Source organism: Cydia splendana, chromosome 25, assembly GCF_910591565.1.
Source record: "Cydia splendana chromosome 25, ilCydSple1.2, whole genome shotgun sequence".
In the NCBI taxonomy this organism is placed as follows: domain Eukaryota; kingdom Metazoa; phylum Arthropoda; class Insecta; order Lepidoptera; family Tortricidae; genus Cydia; species Cydia splendana.
Genome location: NC_085984.1, coordinates 1713633 through 1733370, shown reverse-complemented (window position 1 = coordinate 1733370; position 19738 = coordinate 1713633). Strand labels below are relative to the sequence as shown.

Sequence of the window (19738 nt, the reverse complement as noted above, 5' to 3'; positions counted from 1 at the left end):
AAGTCATATAGCAGATATTGTCAGAAACTCGTACTCTTCGGTTTGAAAGTCACATAGCAGATATTGTCAGAAACTCGTTTTATAGACTAAAAATCCTCTATAGAATCCGTGATTTTCTTAGCGAAGACCTTCGAATCAAACTATGTGATAGGTACGCTTATACTTATATTACTCTCAAGATTTGATTACGCGGATGTGGTATATGGTCCAAGCTTATTAGCACGGACAGACCGCATTAACAAAGAGTCCAAAATGCATGTGCGCGTTATTGTTTTAGAATTCCCCCGCGAGCACATGTGACTCCTTATTTAAATTCATCAGGCATTCTCAAAATGGCTTACAGAAGAGAACTCCATCTTTCTTCCTTATTGTAGGGTGTAGTAAAGTTTGCAAAACCGGAGTACCTCTTTGAAAAGTTCACCTGGCGCTCAAACACTTCAATGAAATATGGCCTTAGATCGGTCAGCAGCAAATTAGTAGCTTCACATCACTGCACCACCGCTTTTCGAGGTAGTTTTAAATACACAGCAACTAAGTGCTGGAATAATATACCTCCACCACTACAGCTATTAAATGGTCTTCATAGTTTAACCCGACTTAAGCGACACCTTCTTCAGATTCAAAAAGAATTTCCTCTTGGCGGTAATGATAATAGCCCAGCCAAACAATACACTAGACTTATTCTTAACAAATACGTATGCACTTCACACTCAATATATATCCTAATCTATATACACAAAACGTTACTTTTTTAATATATATATTTTAATATGATACTGTACACAAACTAAAGAACACACATAAAATACACAGTAGGTACACATATATTATATTTTTATAACTTGCACTCCGCGCTCAGTTCCGTCATATATTTTATTTCCCTCTTTTACTTTAGGTTCTTTATTATTTTATTAGGGTCCGACTGAAAACCAGCGTTGCAGTTAATTTTACTGCAACATCATGCTGAGTCGGGCCCCTTTTTAACATCACGCTGTTTTGTTTATAATGTAAACATAAATTTAATTTGTTTTAAAAGTTTTTAAGATTTTATGTTTAAATGCTTAGACTAAATACATTAGATCTGTGTTCAAATGTACCATTAATGTGATGTTTGTGATGTTAAATAAAGTTTTTCTATGTCTATGTCTACATGTCGATATTTCATTTTGTCAATCACTTTATTTTGCCACAAAAACTTCTATGTCTGCTAATATTGTAATATTCATTGCATTTATTCACTATTAATATTGTATTGTGCAATTTCAAGATACTTTTGCTCTAATTTCTTTCTACATAGGTAATTATATACTTATTACTACACTTTTTATCAACGGTAAGTAATTAATTTTTTTTTTTTTTTTAAACCTATGCATTAAGGAAAACAATCCATTTTACACAAAAACTACCTAACATCAGTTTGAAAAAGAGCTGATAGAATCAGACCAAGATAACTTTGCAGCGATTTTTATACCACACACGTGCAAGTTTTATTTAAACGTCTTGATTTCATAGAAGTTTGGCTTGGCGGCCTGGTAACATTAGTTGTGAACGGAAACTCGATTTAAGAGCCAACAGGAGTGGTCATTTCTCCATACAAACGTACTCCTCGTTTTCCTCCGTGGTTTTTGAAGCTAGAGCAATGATTTTTTCAACACAGATTAATATTGTCAATATCTGTGTCGGACCGTTTTACTTTTTTTGATATTTTTGGTTTTTAAGGCGCTAGAGCCCTTCAAAAATGGCCAAAATGGCCTATATCAATATATCTATATCAATTAGCCAAAAAAGCAAAACGGTCCGACACAGATAATTTCATAATCATTTAGATTTCCAAATTTGGTTACGATTGGTTAAGTTTTGGAGGAGGAAACAGAGGAGTACGAAACCTCGATTTTTGAGATTTTTACGCAGGATTTTTCGCCTTGTCCTTATCGCACTACTTTTAGGTGCCGCTTCCGTTAGCGAGACGGGTATATTTACCTAAAATATTTAAAACTCAGCTCCTGTTTCGTCTTAAGGCGAGATTTTGAAATTTCATAGTGCTTTTGAGATCATATACGGTTGCCAAAAAGTATGAATTAGGTACCAATTTAGTAACTTCATCGATTCGGAACCTTATAAACAATTTTCGCGCAATAGAAAAAATCACGAACCTAGGTCTAAAACGCACCAAAGGGGCTACCCGAGGTTTTCATCGATTTTTGACAAGTTTTGAATCGTATCTCCTTTTTTTGCACTACAGATATAATTATAAGACAAACGGTTATCGGTTTTTCAATCCTTTATCTCCAGTTTTGTGCACCGGATTTTGAAAAAAATGGATACTAATTTTTTTATGATTTTTTTGAACATTGTCTAAAAAAACACTTTTTTCGTATCTAGTTTGCAGTAAAGGATCTTACATGTACGAAATCTACATACTCGTATTTGGGTTCGTCTTTGACGTCTCGAAAAACGTGTCCGGGGTTTTAATTTTAAACTAATTAACACGAAAGTTATGGCCAGAAAACCGGTTTTTTTGCCTAAAATTGTTCAACTTTGATGCCAAATATCTTGAAGACAATGAACTTTGAAGTAAATATGGGATACTATATTGCTTAAAGCCGTTGCTGTTAATATAATAAGCTACAAAAAACATTAGAAAACTAAGGGATTCAGATCGAAGGTCATTGGGGTGGGGTAGCCCCTTAATAATTTGTCACTATTTATGCACAAAGGCTGTAATTAGATAAGTTAGCCTTTGTGCAGATTTATTGTATTTTCTTTCTCTTTGTTATGTTATTTGTATTATGGTTTTATGCAAGACCTGATACTGAGTTGTCCGGGTGTCGCCGTCGACGGATACGTCTGGGAAGACTTCATCATCATCATTATGCAAGAAAGTGTTTTAATACCACTCTTTTGTCAAAGATAACATTCCGTTTCTTATAAATTCATTCAAATTCTTCTCTCCTGTCTTCTTCATTCATGCGACATCTGTTGTTAAGTAGCATCGTGGGATGAAGCGCCATCTAACGGCGAGTAGCCTAAGTATTTTAAATTATATTAGTTCTTATTGTGATGCTTCATATTTCCGCTAGATGGAGGCTTATTCAATACTCAACTATTCAATTCTCCGAATAATCAGTATTATTTCTATATTTAATTTTAGTTTTAAAACGGGCAGCAAGGCTCATATTACAAATCACAGACGAACAGTTGACCACGTTAACCTTGCATGGCATTTGCAGACAAAATGTGGTAATGTCATTATTAATGCCAAAATACTATTGAAAATGTGACTCACTTTTTTGTTGGAGTCGGTGCAAAGTAAACTTACAAGGACTCTTATCAAGAAATAATGATATAATAGGGAATATTACGCAAAACTCTGCGTAGAGGGCGTCACTAGGCCAATCACATGGCCTACCGTGAAACACGACAATCGAAAGTTCGGTTTCTGCCTCTAATGGCCTCTATCACTCTTTTTTTTTCAATTTTCGCGTTTCGCGGTAGGCCACCTGTAAACAAACCGCCTTGGTGCATCAATGTCATAGTGAAAACTTGTCAAAAAACTGTTTAAGGCCTAGTATGTACATATAAGTAACTCTATGGTTTACTAAACAAATTAGTGCTGCGCTCTGGCGGCAGAACATTGCAGTGATACTCCCTATTCAACGCGGTAACGCAGCGAATGTGATGGGCACCTTTGCGCAGGGGGTTGCGCGGGGAAGCCGCTTTCAGTAGTTTTTATATTTCGTTTTTAATTTTATATTTATTTAGGGTTCTTAGATTTAATTTAGTTTTATTCAATAAAATGATGTTTGTGTTTTTCATAATACTTTATTTTAAATAGTACAAAACATGATACTCTTATATATAATAGCCAGAATAAATAGTTAAAAAATAAAATAGATAAAACAATACAATAATCAAATAATCATAGTTAAAAAACCGGGCAAGTGCGAGTCGGACTCGCGCACGAAGGGTTCCGTACCATAATGCAAAAAAAAAACGAAAAAAAAGCAAAAAAAAAAACGGTCACCCATCCAAGTACTGACCACTCCCGACGTTGCTTAACTTTGGTCAAAAATCACGTTTGTTGTATGGGAGCCCCATTTAAATCTTTATTTTATTCTGTTTTTAGTATTTGTTGTTATAGCGGCAACAGAAATACATCATCTGTGAAAATTTCAACTGTCTAGCTATCACGGTTCGTGAGATACAGCCTGGTGACAGACGGACGGACGGACGGACGGACAGCGAAGTCTTAGTAATAGGGTCCCGTTTTACCTTTTGGGTACGGAACCCTAAAAACACTTAAATAGAATCCTTAGCCTAATGAAAAACTATGCTATGTAAAACTACTATTTATTATGATTATGACGACATGCCTATGTTGAGCGAGAATTGAAATAGAATCTCGAGCGTAGCGAGTAACGCTATTACAGATTGCCACTATTTAGTATCTTGAACGGAGCGAGGAACGAAATAGAATCTCGAGCGTAGCGAGTAACACTATTACAGATTGCCACTATTATGTATCTTGAGCAGAACGAGGAACGAAATAGAATACCGAGCGTAGCGAGTAACACTATTACAGATTCCCATATCTTGACCAGTCCTAGGAACGAAATAGCATCTCGAGCGTAGCGAGCAACACTAAAGGTCCCCACTGTTAAGCCAATGGCTAATCTCCGTCGGCAGCGCCTTAAACCCTGCAACCGCCTCGTTCAACCCTTCGGCTGCTAACGTAAACAGCTGGTATTCTTTCTGTATTCTACTAGCCGTAGTTTCGTTCGAGGCGTAGTCGGAACCACGAACCGGGACGAGGAGTTCTAAGGCCTGGAGGTGCTCGAACGCCTTCAAGATGACGGGTCTCGGCACGGTCTGGGTTGACGAGTTGGATGCCGCGAATTTTGTGTATCTGAAAGAGTAGGTACATAAAGATTAATCATTTCAATCTTTAATAAAGAAGAATTAACTTAATAATCTAAAATTTTTATAATTTTTAGGGTTCCGTGCCTCAAAAGGAAAAGACGGAACCCTTGTAGAATCACTTTGTTGTCCGTCCGTCTGTCTGTCTGTCAAGACTCTTTATCTCGGGAATGCCCGGGAACGCGTTGAGATATCGAGCTCAAATTAAAACCATATAGGTACTCAATTACTCGGATCTACAGTCCCTTGTAGCTGTCATAAATCAAACTTCTAAGCTACCGTAAAAAAAAAGATAAGGCCGTTTCATCATCAAAATTTAAGAGCATGGCTCTTGTCGGTGGAGTATGCGCCAGTTTTCGCGGTCCTCGGCCAGGCCTCCGTCACACGCTCAAGGCCACGCGCTATATGCCTACCGCTCGGCGTATCGTCGACGATACAACCGACAGCGGGCCGCCGAACGCCCGCCTCAGCGCTCGCACCGCATTGCACCGCGCGTTTCCCGCGCTTATGCTTCGAAATGCCGAAACCACGTAATTATTGTGCAGTAGATGGGTGAAAAATATAATAAAAATTCATCTTTTTAAAGGTCCCACCTGAAACGTTTAATAATTATACCTATTGAAGGGTTAGAAAAAGTATTTTTAAATTGTCCTGTCCGACTACAAATCACAGCTCAGACAAGCCGAAGATCAAGCGAGTACAATAGCAGAGCTAAAAGCAACCAATGAACTTCTGCAATTGCAACTTAACTCACACTCACAAGCAATGCTCAGGAACGACATAGAAATTTCAGGTCTCACAGAGGCGTCGGGAGAAAACCCACACCACGTATTTTTGACCATATCTGCGGTGGCGGGCATGAAACTAGCTGACTCGGACCTTGAATATGTGACGCGCGTTGGGCAACAACGCAGCGAAAGCGGCGTCCATCCGCGCCCCCTAGTAGTAAGATTCAGTCGTCGCAGCACCCGAGACCAGTTTCTCAAGCTCGCCAAATCCAAACGTCTTACAACTACAGATGTCAGTCTTGAAGGACCTGCTAGAAAAATATTTTTTAACGACCGACTCACCCGTGAACAAAGGCTTTTATTTCGTGAGTGTAGAACACAAATCAAGGAGAAAGCAGGTTTCAAGTTCTGCTGGACAACAGGTGGACAGATATACGTCAAAAAATGTGAAGGAAGAAGTAAAGAAGCAGCGGCTATCAGCGTTAGATCTCAGGCCGACATCACTCGCATTCTTTCCAATGCGAGTAGAAACGACATGGAGGAAAATATCACTAACTAATTGTATCCCTTTAATTTTTTCACCCATGAGATTGCATGTTAAGTTTGTATCATTTTTCTTCGTTAATTATATGTATACGAACCTGTTAAATTATACGTACAGTAATAATGCAAATAATATTACAACAACACCATTCTTCACTCCCCAACACATGTCAAAACAAAACACCGTGACCACACACTTTACACGAACCAGAGAATTCCTTCAATCTTATCGGCAGGTGAGATATAGACAAATTCTTACTATTACTCGCACAATTTTTGATAATAGCTAAGGACAGAACAAGTTTGATAGATGATCTCGACTCGGATGATACTCCCTGCCACGTTGTCGAATGCCCAGAACTATGCAAGGCAATCATCAATAAAGGTAAGCACAATTTAAAGATACTAACTTTAAATATAAGAAGCCTAGAACGAAACTTTGAATACTTTTTGTTATGTTTACACAGATTTAATACAGAATTCGATGTTTTGGTTCTCACTGAATGCTGGCTCCGAGAAGAATCGATAGTCCCTCAAATCACTGGATATCAAGTCCACAGAACACACAGATTCATTAACAGGGCCGGGGGCGTTGTTATATATATAAACAATAAGTGGATGGCAGAAATTACAGAACCTCCCTTTGAAGAGGCAAACTGTCTCCAGGTGATCGTCAAAAATCAGTTTGCGCTTTTAGGAATATACAGGTCTCCCTCGTTTACGGACACATCGGTATTCAATAACAGTTTGGCATCAACTATTCAGTCAATTCATTCAGCCTCTCGCATTATAGTGGCTGGTGATATTAATATTAATACACTCCCTGACAATATTGCACACTCAGCAGCGAACTACCTCTGTCAAATTGCAGAAATCAACTTGAAGCAGACGGTCAACAAACCCACGCGTGGAGCTGCATGTTTAGATCATATTTTAGTGTCATCTAAGCTTGAAACGGAATCGATCATTTGCCAATCAGATATATCTGATCATGACATAGTAATTGCAGCTATTCGGTTTAACACAAAAAACCTACCAAAAACAAAGCGTGTAACCACCACCATTAACATTGATGCTGCTGAATCGGATCTAAGAAATGCTGATTGGGACAATATTACCTGTGCTAATACAGTTGAAGATGCAGTCTCCGCCTTTGATACTGTTTTACTAAAAGTAATAAAAAAACATACAACACAAGTCCCCATCAGCCGTTCTAAGTTCACAATTAAACCTTGGATGACACCCGGTCTCATCAGATGTTCAAGACATAGGGATCGTCTCCATGCAAGAAGCAGACGTTTCCCGAATGACATAATACTGAAACAAACCTACATCCGTTATAAAAACTTCTATAACAATCTACTTAAAAAAATCAAATATGATTACGAGTCCGCAGAACTTGAAAAAAACAAAACTAACACTAAAAAGCTCTGGAATACCATCAAGACAATAGCACACACAAAAAAATGTAAACAGGGGTCCCAGGCTCTCACTCAAATCAGCAACACCATAACAGCCTCCCTCGACAAATGTAACGATTATTTCTCAGGCGTGGGGAGATGTTTAGCAAATAGCATTCTTACAGCCACAAACAACACAGAGGAACACTTGGTTACTAAAGTTAACCTTGAGAGAAGCCCTTTGCAGTCCATGTTTCTCACTCCTACTGTCGAAGCAGAGGTCGAGTCCATAATAAACGGATTGAAGTTGAATAGTGCCCCGGGAGCTGACGGTGTCACAAACAAGTTCGTGAAGGCAGTCAAAGCCCATATCTTAACGCCACTAACCTTTATCTTTAACTTGAGCTTTTCCACGGGCAAGTTCCCAAATAAATGGAAAGAAGCGTCAGTACTTCCTATACACAAAGCGGGAGACAAGTCGGACCCCAGCAATTACCGGCCAATTTCTTTACTGGGGGTCTTCTCCAAAATTCTAGAGAAGTTGGTAAGCAGGCGCCTAGTTAGTTTCATGGAGAAGAACAGTCTCCTTTCGGAGTCTCAATACGGATTCCGCGCAAATAAATCCACTGAGGAGGCGGTGGCACACATGATTAACCTAATTTCCCAACACTTGGATGGCAACAAGGCCTGTCTTGGCGTCTTTTTGGACTTAGCCAAGGCATTTGACACCGTCTCCATTCCTATTCTTCTGAGGAAACTGGAACTTAACGGTATCAGAGGGAATGCACTGGAGTGGTTTCGAAGCTACCTCTCAGACCGGACTCAACGCGTCTCTATCGACCATAATATTAGCAACCCCTTACCAATAAGCTACGGTGTCCCCCAGGGCAGCATACTGGGACCAGCTCTGTTTATTATATATATAAACGACTTAGCTAATGCCTACATCCCTAATGCTGATATATTCTGCTACGCTGATGATACGGCCATCATATTCCACGGGAACACCTGGGAGCAGACATTCACCTCGGCGGAAAACGGAATGAGATGTGTGTCAGAATGGCTGCACAACAACCTCCTGACTCTTAATCTATCAAAAACTAAATACATGTGTTTTCACAAAACAAAAGCCTCGGCTCCTGCTCAGTGTCCTCCAATTAAAGTACATAGCTGCGTAAACCATGACCAACAGTCACTCCCATGCAAGGTATCAGCAGAACTCCCCATATCAGATACCTTGGCGTGGTCGTGGACGAAAAACTTGATTTCCGAGAGCACGTCAATACAACAGCAAACCGCGTCCGGAAGTTAATTTATGTATTTAGAAACTTACGTAATGCAGCAGGCATAGATTTGCTAAGATCAATATACGTAAGCATATGTCAATCTGTGCTGACCTATTGTATTTCCACCTGGGGGGGAGCTGTAAAAACAAACATGATAACCCTAGAAAGATCTCAAAGAGCAGTCTTGAAGACCATACTAAAAAAAAGGAATCAGGTATCCGACTACTTGCGTATACAAAGATATGAACGTCCTCAGCGTGCGGGCTCTATTCATTATGCGCGCAACGCTAAAGACCCACGCAGAAGTTCTGAGGTCTCCCAATTATACCAATCTGCTAGAGAAACGTATATTCAAAATCCCCTTACCACAATATATAACAATTTTTGCCAGAAGGTTTAGCTCGCATCTTCACCCGTTCATCTACAATAAAGTAAGCAGCAAACTGGAAATCAAAAACCTTACCGTCAAACAATTAAAAACTAGACTTCACGAATGGCTAAGCACTCTAACCTATGATGAAACCGAGAGCCTTCTGAAAGGAATTTAATTCACTGGTTCTAACACTCATTTTCTCACACACACATACACACACACACACACACACACACACACACACACACACACACACACACACACACACACACACACACACACACACACACACACACACACACACACACACACACACACACACACACACACACACACACACACACACACACACACACACACACACACACACACACGCACGCATAAATAATAAAGGAAGTTTAATATATATACATATAAATATATAAATTACATTCTATGATTTTCTTTTCCTAAAGTTAAATAACCTCTGTATCTCTGTTTCTTTACCTTGGACTAGTTTAATATTTAGATTTAGCTTAGTATAAGTAAAATACATCGCTTTCTGTACCAATTCGCGCCTATGTATTTGTAACTCGGATGTAAGCTGGTTTCCTACAGGACAGGCATCGCCTAGTGTAGGAATCAGGCCAACTACAGGAAAGGCACTCCTTATTCTTTCAAATTCTATACCTGTACAGTGCATTAACATAAGTTTTGTGTATAACTAACCTGAATTTGTAAAGATGAATAAATATGTTTTATGTTTTTTTTTTATGTTTTTTATGTTTTTATGTTTTAAATAATTTTGACGACGTAATAATTAATCGGCCTGGTATAGCACCGTATTACAACTTTTAAAAACCGTTGATTGTCCGTTGCTTTGCTCCTGGATATTTATTAAAATTATTTACGCGATTTAGGATACATATTTTCAACTATAAAATTTTAATAACAGAGAATTCCGAGAAGTGAAAAATTTATAAATCATTATATTAAAACTAAAACATATTTGATTCGCAACATTCGTTTTATTACAATAATCATCATAGGTAGGGTAGCTACAACCCTAGCGCATTCTTACGATGACGCGTTGGCACGTGACTCGAACGGCGGGCAACACAGTCTCGACTCTTTGTGCGCGTACTTATGGTACATTTCTTCTTGTCCTGAGCAGCAGGTATTATTATTAAGGTTTTGTAGGCTATTATAGCGTAGGTATTTTTGCTTTTGTTTGGGAATGAAGTATCTGTTACGTAGTAACTATTTATTAATCTGTGCCTCGGCCAGGTTTTTTAGTTCCCTGTAAGACACGACATTTGCTTTTGCTTTTAGTTGTTGTGTATAGCTTGCTCGTGGTTTTCCTCTTCCTCTCCTAGCTTCAATCTTGCCTTCTAATATAGTTTTAGAGAAAGTGTCGTGTCTTATCAAGTGACCTGTCATTTTGCCTCGTCTATTCTCTATGGTCCTCAGTAGGTTTCTCTTCTCTCCAACAATTTGCAGCACTTCCTCGTTCGTTTTTTTTTTCTTGTTAAAAAAGTAACTTAAATATGTGCGGAACCCTCGTTGGGCGAGTCCGACTCGCTCTTGTCCAAGTTTTTATCAGGAGTCTAGACACGCGGGAGCGTGTCCAGCCAAGGTCAAAGAAAAAGACCCGGCAACGCTGCATCTTTCTTAACCTTTTCGACGCCGTGTCAAACACAAAAGCTGTCACACGGACGCCACGTCACCGAAGTGTCAAAACTGGAATTGAACTTAATGCATATGCACGTAGGTCAATGTTGCTCTGTGGTCTGTGACCGATTAATCCGTCTTTGGCGTTGGACCTGCGGTGCGGATATATCGGTCATTGGCGTCCAAAAGGTTAATTCAAGTTCAAGATTTGACTTGGCTAGTTTTACAGGTTATATTATATTTGTCTGTTATTTTTCTATGGTTTGTAAGCAATCTTGCTAGGTAAAGCAGGTTCCAAAGCAATAGTCAGGTACAGTCGACGTCAAAGATATGTTTACACTTTTGCACCTTACGCCTTGGTAATAAGGCGAAAATTGTAAACATATCTTTGACGTCGACTGTACTCCATACTGTTCTACCTTATGAAGCTGGTTCAATTCCAGCCCTGGGCGCGTAGCCAACGTGCCAATCGTTAACGCCCCGTAGCGTATCGTAGTCATCTCTCTATCACTCTTCCCCACTGGTGCGACAGTGACACTTGCGTTTCGTTCGCTAAGGAGCGTTAACGATTGCACGTTGGCTACGCACCCTGGACACTGGACGCAAGGCACTATTTCTTTCGTATATGACACGTATTATAGTCATTTGGTCAAAATTAAATTTACTAGGGACTTACCTATGTAAGACCATTTCGAAGTTCATAGGTTGCCCGTCGAATATATCCATTCCATGCTTCATAGCGATGACCAGAGACAACTCCAATATGGACAGAGACTGTAGAAGCTTAACTTTATGCTCGGGAGCTACTGTTTTGTCTATGGTTGATATTAGGTCGGAGGCTTCGATGTAGGGCTTCCTTGGAGATAGGGTGCAGACTATTTGAAACTGAAAACAAAATGAAAAACAAACTTTATTAGTAAATAACGTAGTTAATGGTATTATTGTATACAATCCTAAAAAACCGGCCAAGTGCGAGTGGGACTCGCGCACGAAGGATTCCGTACCATTACGCAAAAAACGGCAAACAAATCACGTTTGTTGTATGGGAGCCCCACTTAAATATTTATTTTATTCTGTTTTTAGTATTTGTTATTATAGCGGCAACAAAAATACATCATCCGAAAAGCTATCACGGTTCATGAAATACAGACAGGTGACAGACAGACGGACGGACAGCGGAGTCTTAATAATAGGGTCCCGTTTTTACCCTTTGGGTACGGAACCCTAAAAAATAACTTAGTAAAATTAATATCTAAATAAATCATTAAAATTAAAAATATTTTATTCAGTTGAATAAAAAAATATAAGGTGTATTCGGGTATTACCGAATGTCGGATAATTCCGAAATTCAGATGAAAATCACCCTTAATTCCATCATAATAAAAGTCTCTTTCGGAATTATCCGACAGTTTTCGACATTCGGAATTACCCGAGTAAACCTTATATATTTTATAAAAATAAAATAAAACTACAAAATAAAATATTCTACTCAAAAATACCTCCGCGGGCTGTACCGTGTGCAAAGGTGCCCATCACACTTGCCGCGTTACCACGTTGGATAGCGATGGCCAACCTTTCCACCAGGTACGAACCCGCGCGAGCATCAGAGGTCATCTCCCTAATCTAATGTCCCAGCTCCTAAATAAACGCTATGGCGTCAAAATTGGTATAGGCCCCGTGCATGACCTATAGGGGGCAGCATAGGAGCCGTCAGATTTTTTGCGCGAGGCGTAAATGAGTCGTTTATGCTTCCGATGTAGCCCACAAGATGGCAGAACCTACTATGCACAAGGTACCGACGAGAACGGTAGATGGTAGCACTTGCTTTGGCAATGTACATGTGCACATATGTTTCCGATTCAGGGCAGACCCTCCAACGCGCACGGTCCCTATTAAAAATAACAAATTGTAGTATGAAATGAAAAAGTATTTTGGCAGAAACGTAACTTTTAGAGTTAGACCAAGAAAAGTCTGCAGCGATTTTTATAGCCCACGCAGTGCAAGTGTTATTTATAAATCATAATTTCATAGAAGTTTGACGTTTAAAATAACGCTTGCACTGAGTGGGCTATAAAATCGCTGCAGACTTGGTCAAACTCTATCGCCGTTGTAGGTTTTCATATTAAAACTTTTCACACTTGTCATATAAAGAGGCAATCTATCAACATCATTCTATAACTGTCACCGTTGTTTATATCAAACGTCACTTCAAAATAAAATATTGACATCATTTTAACATACACTCGTAAAACTATCAATATTTATTGAATAGTAAAATAAAATGACACAATCGCCAAAGAAATACGTGTCTGCATACACAAGCTCGACAACTAACCGCGGTGTGGAAGCTAAGGAGGTAGAGATAGGCAACATACAACTGGATACTTCGTCTCAGTACCAGGAGAGTACGGATGTGGAGATACGCTCGCAAGCGTCAGGTAAGCGGCGGCTTTTTGGCGATAAGGCCGCCTGTGTCGCTTTTTAGGGTTTCGTAAAAACGGGACACTTTTACTAAGACTCCGCTGTCCGTCTGTCCGTCTGTCTGTCTGTCACCAGGCTGTATCTCATGAACCGTGATAGCTAGGCAAAAATTTTCACAGATGTATTTCTGTTGCCGCTGTAACAACAAATACTATAAACAGAATATAATAAATATTTAAGCGGGGCTCATACAACAAACGTGATTTTTTGCCGTTTTTTGCGTAATGGTACGGAACCCTTCGTGCGCGAGTCCGACTCGCACTTGGCCGGTTTTTATAACTTAGCTGTTGGGCAAAGACCTCCCCTTGTCTTCTCCCTCCACTCACCTCTGTAGTTGGTTTTACCTTATCGTTTTCGGGGGCCCTTGCGGATACACTTCGACCCATAGCTCATAGGGATCTTTTGTGCAATTACTCCCTAGGAAAGATCCATCAACTACTCAAGAGCTTTTTCACCTCAGCAGCTCGAACAAGGGTACTTTGCTTCTTAAAAACAGTGAGCAAAATGCGATTTTGCTCACTGAGTCATTTTGCTCACTGAGTGAGACAAAATGACATTCAAGTGACCTTTATAGTCATTTCAACATGCGGGGTCTAATACAAGTTCGATATACTTGGGTTCTATTATCTCTGTCCCTCTAGGTATGTTCTCACTGCTTAGGGTGAAAAATTTTGTGTACTACACGAGATCAAAGTTATTTACATCTCGTGCGCTTTTGAATCCCTTACTACGCTCAAGATTCTAAATTAGATTCACTCGCTACGCTCGTGAATCTATTATAGAATCTTTCGCTTGCACGGGACTCAAAATAAGCACTCGAAGAAATATCAAACTTTGATATCTTGTTGTACAAATAATTATTCCCGCCATATCCATATGTCGGATGATGGAGCTCATGGGTAACGTTTTAAAGTCCTTTGGTTCGAGATATCCTACTCCAAAGCCCTTCATTCTTTGTCTGGCGTTGGTCTGGTCTGGTCTATAGGTCTCTAGTAGAGATGCACCTGATATTCGGTTACTATCCGGTATCCGGCATATCCGGCCGTTATTTTAACATCCGGACGGATACCGGATAGTGACTATCTGACCTTATACCGGATAGTAACTTTACTTGATTTCGGAGTAAATAAATTGGATTTAAGAAACAGTCACGATCATAATCGTACTCGTTTCTTATTATATAACAATTTAAACATACCACTCACTTCCACGCACACTCATTTCGTAGCTAGAAATGAGTCCGCGCGAACGTTCACTACGTAACAGGTCAAAACCTGCACAATGCGCACCTGAAGAACCGAAATGTAGGTATAGTTCCGCCGGCCGAATATTCGGCCGGTGGTCACGCCGAACATCCGGTATCCGGCCAAACAACTATCCGTTGCATCTCTAGTCCATAGGTCTGTAGTACGTCAGTTTCACGACTTTCACGTTGTTTTATATTTCAGCGGACACCGGCTCATACCTACAGGTCGTTGTCCAAAAGCACAAGAAAAAAGAACCAACCGTCGCCGCAACACAAACATCCCCTCGACTACCCATCGCGTCCAGCCCCATCAAAACCATCAAGAACGGTTCAGGGGACCATCCTTTATACGTCCTACCTCATCATATGCTAGTTTATAATACCCTGAACCATGAGAAACATGAGAAAAAGAAGTTACCAACTATTAAAGAGCCTAGGCGATCGTTTTGGTCCAAATTTATAGAAAATACTAAAGAAACATCACCAGATAAAGTAGATTTATACTACTTTGAAAAAAGTACAGGTGATTTTTTAGCTACGTCGGGGATTTATACTTATACGGAAAGATTTACCGTACAAATGTCGAGGATACCTAATAGGATTGTAGCTGAAATATTTGCTATACCTCAAATTATTGTTAATATACCTGTTGCTATATTATTAAATTTAGAACGAGCTGTATTTACAACGCTTAGAAATATAATAGTTAGCAGCGTTCAGATATGGTCGGATAATTTAGTGAAACCAGTTTTGGCGCTATTTTTTAACTCTGTTATACAACCCCCTTTAGTTTTTGCTGGTAATGTTGGGAGAAGTGTAAGGGATGCTTTAAAACCTTTGGCAGAAATGATGGGGGACTTTTTAGAGCCGGCAGTGAAAGTGTTAAGTGCTATAAGACTAGTGAATATTGAGAAGAAATGTGCTCATAATGTGTAGTTAGTTAGAAATTAACCTTTTGTCCGCCATCATGTTTTTAAAAGGTCACGCACACGCCAACATCATTCATATGAGTGAACATGACAAAGTTTATGGCAGATTCGTTTAGACCGCTAATGCAGATGGCGCTGGATGGCTCAGTTTCTAAAGATTAGTAACTTTCTTATACAGTAGAAGATTAATTTGGTATTTAATTAAATCAGCGATTTAGAATTACTTACGTCAACTTCATGTAGCCTATGACATTAAAATGTGTAAGTTCATAAATTGTTTTTTAATTTCAATCTCAATTGCAACATTATGACATTGAGCTGAAAATGATAGAGGCCGTCAGTGGCCATAGGAACTAAAAAGATGCAAGGTTAAGGTGATAAAAAAAAAAAAAGGATTCTTTAGTTTGTCATTGTAATTCTAAAAAGACTAATCTGCTTTGATTTTTGGTGATTATCGGAATAAACCTAACACTCGGAAGTATTCAAAATTATCCGGATATACTTTAGAGTTAGACCAAGAAAAGTCTGCAGCGACTTTGATAGCCCACGTGTTATTTTAAACGTCAAAACTTCCTAGAAATTATGACGTATAAATAACACACACTGCGTGGGCTATCAAAATCGCTGCAGACTTTTCTTGGTCTGACTCAAGTAACATTGTACTTACCAAAATGTCCTTAAAAATCTGCTCATTATTAGTATAATAGCACAGTTTCTCAAACGCATCGACGACCCTCTCCTCCCCCCTTAAAGCTAGTACATGTGCGTTCCAGTCTTCCACGAAACCTGGGTCTAGGTTCGAGAACTCTTTTAGGTCTACTTTGCAACGGTTCAGAACTTCTATAGGAATAGAGTTGATTTGGCTATCTGTTTCCATTGGTTCAGCGGCTAAAAAAAAACATTTTGATTATATTTTCATCCCACTTAATCTTTTAACCTTTTGAACGCTAAACGGCGCCATAAAGAAATATAGTAAGACAACAGTGCTCACTCCATACATCAGTGTTGGTACCAAAAAAATTAGTATTTTCACAGTCGACATCTAGCATCGAGTAGCGGAATTATCAGTACTTTAAGTAGTAGTACTACTGTCAAATGACAATAGATGTAGCACCGAGCGGAAAGTCTTATGTTGTTGAGCATTAGAGCATCCATTTGCCGTGCCACTGACGCCACGGGGGTAGAATTTAGTTTTGTGAATAAATAATCAATAATGCCAACCTAAAAGTGGAGTGTTTTTCAGATTTTCATCAAAAAACGGTCGACGTCAAATGCCGTCTTTGGCGTCGTTGTCACGATTTTGCGTTGACGTCAATTGCCGTCTAAGGCCTTCAAAAGGTTAAAGGGCATTTCAAACAAAAAAGAGGTCAGAGCTTGCGACTATCAATCCGGATGTCGCGGGTTCGAACCCCGGCTCGTACCAATGAGTTTTTCGGAACTTAATGTACGAAATATCATTTGGTTACCAGTCGCTTTTCGACGAAGGAAAACATCGTGAGGAAACCGGACTGATCCCAATAAGGCCTAGTTTCCCCTCTGGTAAAAACTTTTCGTAAAAACTAATGCCTACGTTAATTCTTGGGATTAGTTGTCATGCGGACCCCAGGCTCCCATGAGCCGTGGCAAAATGCCGGGATAACGCGAGGAAGAAGATTTCAAACAAAAAGATACTTAAATTAATTTTTCACCACACAGCTCGGAAAGGCTTACTTTGCACTTCAGAAACATAGCAAAGTTGCATTTTATTCACATGTGAGGCAAAGTAATCAAATACTAATTTTGAGCTGTTTTCATATGTTTGCTGGTAGAATTGATTTTTATATGATGATTTTGGATGATAATTATTTAATAACATTTGGATTTGATTCAGTTTGATTTTGTTTGATGTTTTACATTCAATATTGGCTTCGGGTTGGCGTGGTGAAAAATTGTATGTTTCACTCGGGGGCTAATTTTGTTTAACCCTCGTGCTTTGAAACCCTCGCAACGCTCAAGATTCCATTTTCGAACCACTCGCTACGCTCGTGGTTCAATTTTGGAATCTTTCGCTTGCTCGGGTATCAATATTAGCACGAGCGGTTAAACAACAACTTTGCCCCCTTGTAACACAAATAACTATTGTAGTAAGAAGAGATGAAAGGTAAAATTTAAAAGTTCGCGTCGGGCAAAACTCGAATTCGAACTCGCGAAGAAATGAAGTTTCTTACCCACGCTCTTCTTCCTCGCTCGTTTCTTCACTTTCTCCACCTTTTCTACGCGCAGCGATAGAAGTTCCACCAGCTCGTCCAAGAGTCTGCCGTGCGGGCTGGAGCCTTCACCAGGGAATATGAATATGTGACGGTGGGAGAAACGGGATTTGACGCGTTTCTCTAGAGTTTCCATCACATCTAGCCGGTTGGTTATGCCTGAAAATTATAGTTTTTAGCAAAAAATAACTAACTCGAAAACATAACCCACCTTTGGCTTTTTCAGTTAGATTGTTCCGTCAGCAGCAGAAGTTGCTAAGCGGGCCAGATGTTCAAAATGATCTTGACGCGACTTTTTTTTTCATAAATGGCTTTTAGGAGGAAAGGAGGGGAGGCCTTTGCCCAGCAGTGTGACACTAAACTAGGCTAACAAAAAAACCGGGCAAGTGCGAGTCGGACTCGCGCACGAAGGGTTCCGTACCATAATGCAAAAAAAAAAACAAAAAAAAAGCAAAAAAAAAACGGTCACCCATGCAAATACTGACCACTCCCGACGTTGCTTAACTTTGGTCAAAAATCACGTTTGTTGTATGGGAGCCCCATTTAAATCTTTATTTTATTCTGTTTTTAGTATTTGTTGTTATAGCGGCAACAGAAATACATCATCTGTGAAAATTTCAACTGTCTAGCTATCACGGTTCGTGAGATACAGCCTGGTGACAGACGGACGGACGGACGGACGGACAGCGAAGTCTTAGTAATAGGGTCCCGTTTTACCCTTTGGGTACGGAACCCTAAAAATGGCTTTTACTCCTCGCTAATTTTAGGTGGTTTGGCGGTGGTTTAGGTGGATTCTGCCAATGTCGAGGTGTAGACTTTTGACTTGTGAGAAGAGAATGTTCGTTTAAACTCGACTTTATTGTTAAGAGAATAAGAGCACGCTCAAGGTAATTTTGAACACCTCGCCCGCTTAGCAACTTCTGCTTACTGTTCAATTTACAACTCAATTGGATGCTTTTGTACCAAATTTTGTAGTAAAATGACAAATCAGTTGGAATAAATAAATAAATGAGCTTGTGCAAAAATGCTTTCGAATGTCTGCCTGGCTTTTTTCATCTACAACTCGAATTTGTCAACTGATTTTTGGAAATTTTTCAAAATGGTGGAACCACTAGCACAGAATAAATAATAGTACTAGGTACAGAAGGTTCACTCTCTAACAAAACGCGTCTATTATGACAGATATGACCGCGTCCCGTAGCGGTGCGCGGCAACTACTACTGCTAGACACCAAAACTGGTGTGGCCGCATGTACTTGTAGCAACACGATGAAATCGCGAAATGAGCCATGCCTGCCACTAGTAAAATATATTAGTGTAAAATTACTTACCTAAGACACACATAGGCGCCTGCCTTGCGTGCGTTGCCTTAGTGGGTAGTGACCCTGCCTAAGCCGATGGTCCCGGGTTCAAATCCCGGTAAGGGCGTTTACTTGTGTAATGACACAGATATTTGTTCCTGAGTCATGGTTGTTTTCTACGTATTTAAGTATTTATAAATTATATATAATCATTGTCTAAGTAGCCACAACACAAGCCTTCATGAGCTGACCGTGGTAGTCAATTCGTGTAAAAATGTCCTATAATATTTATTTACTTACCTAACACACACATGGGCGCCTGCCTTGCGTGCGTGATATCAAACAAGTTATACAGCAGAGTCTGCGTGCGCGCCGAATGGCAGAACGCGTGGAACTCCTCTAGAAGGAATATCATGCTTTTGCTGTGGCTATCCGCACTCTTCAAGCAGGAGAGGAGGAAGGAGAGGTTCTCGGCAAACGTGCCGAACACTCGGTCGCCTACTGCGTTCTCTAATTGCATCTGAAAAGTTATAAATAAAGTAAAAATTCTTTATTTCAGACCAACAGATAATTGTTATCGACAATTTAACATCACCCTAGTTGTCAAGTTATGTAATGTTAGTTAATGTAATGCACTGG

General features: G+C 39.7%; 1 protein-coding gene across 2 annotated transcripts in view; it reads right to left on the bottom strand.

Annotated features, from left to right (window-relative positions):
• LOC134802752 (origin recognition complex subunit 4) overlaps positions 1-19738 on the bottom strand; it is a 239566-nt gene that overhangs the window by 217736 nt on the left and 2092 nt on the right. The window contains exons 3-7 of one of the 2 annotated variants that reach the window (XM_063775439.1): positions 19400-19619; positions 17761-17958; positions 16221-16441; positions 11574-11782; positions 4362-4906 (exon numbers count right to left, since the gene is read on the bottom strand). In XM_063775439.1, coding sequence (XP_063631509.1) covers positions 4642-4906; positions 11574-11782; positions 16221-16441; positions 17761-17958; positions 19400-19619 — 1113 coding nt within the window. In that variant the 3' untranslated portion in view covers positions 4362-4641. Of the gene's footprint in view, positions 1-4361; positions 4907-11569; positions 11783-16220; positions 16442-17760; positions 17959-19399; positions 19620-19738 lie in introns of those variants that run through there. The other variant, XM_063775440.1, reaches the window with a different exon arrangement.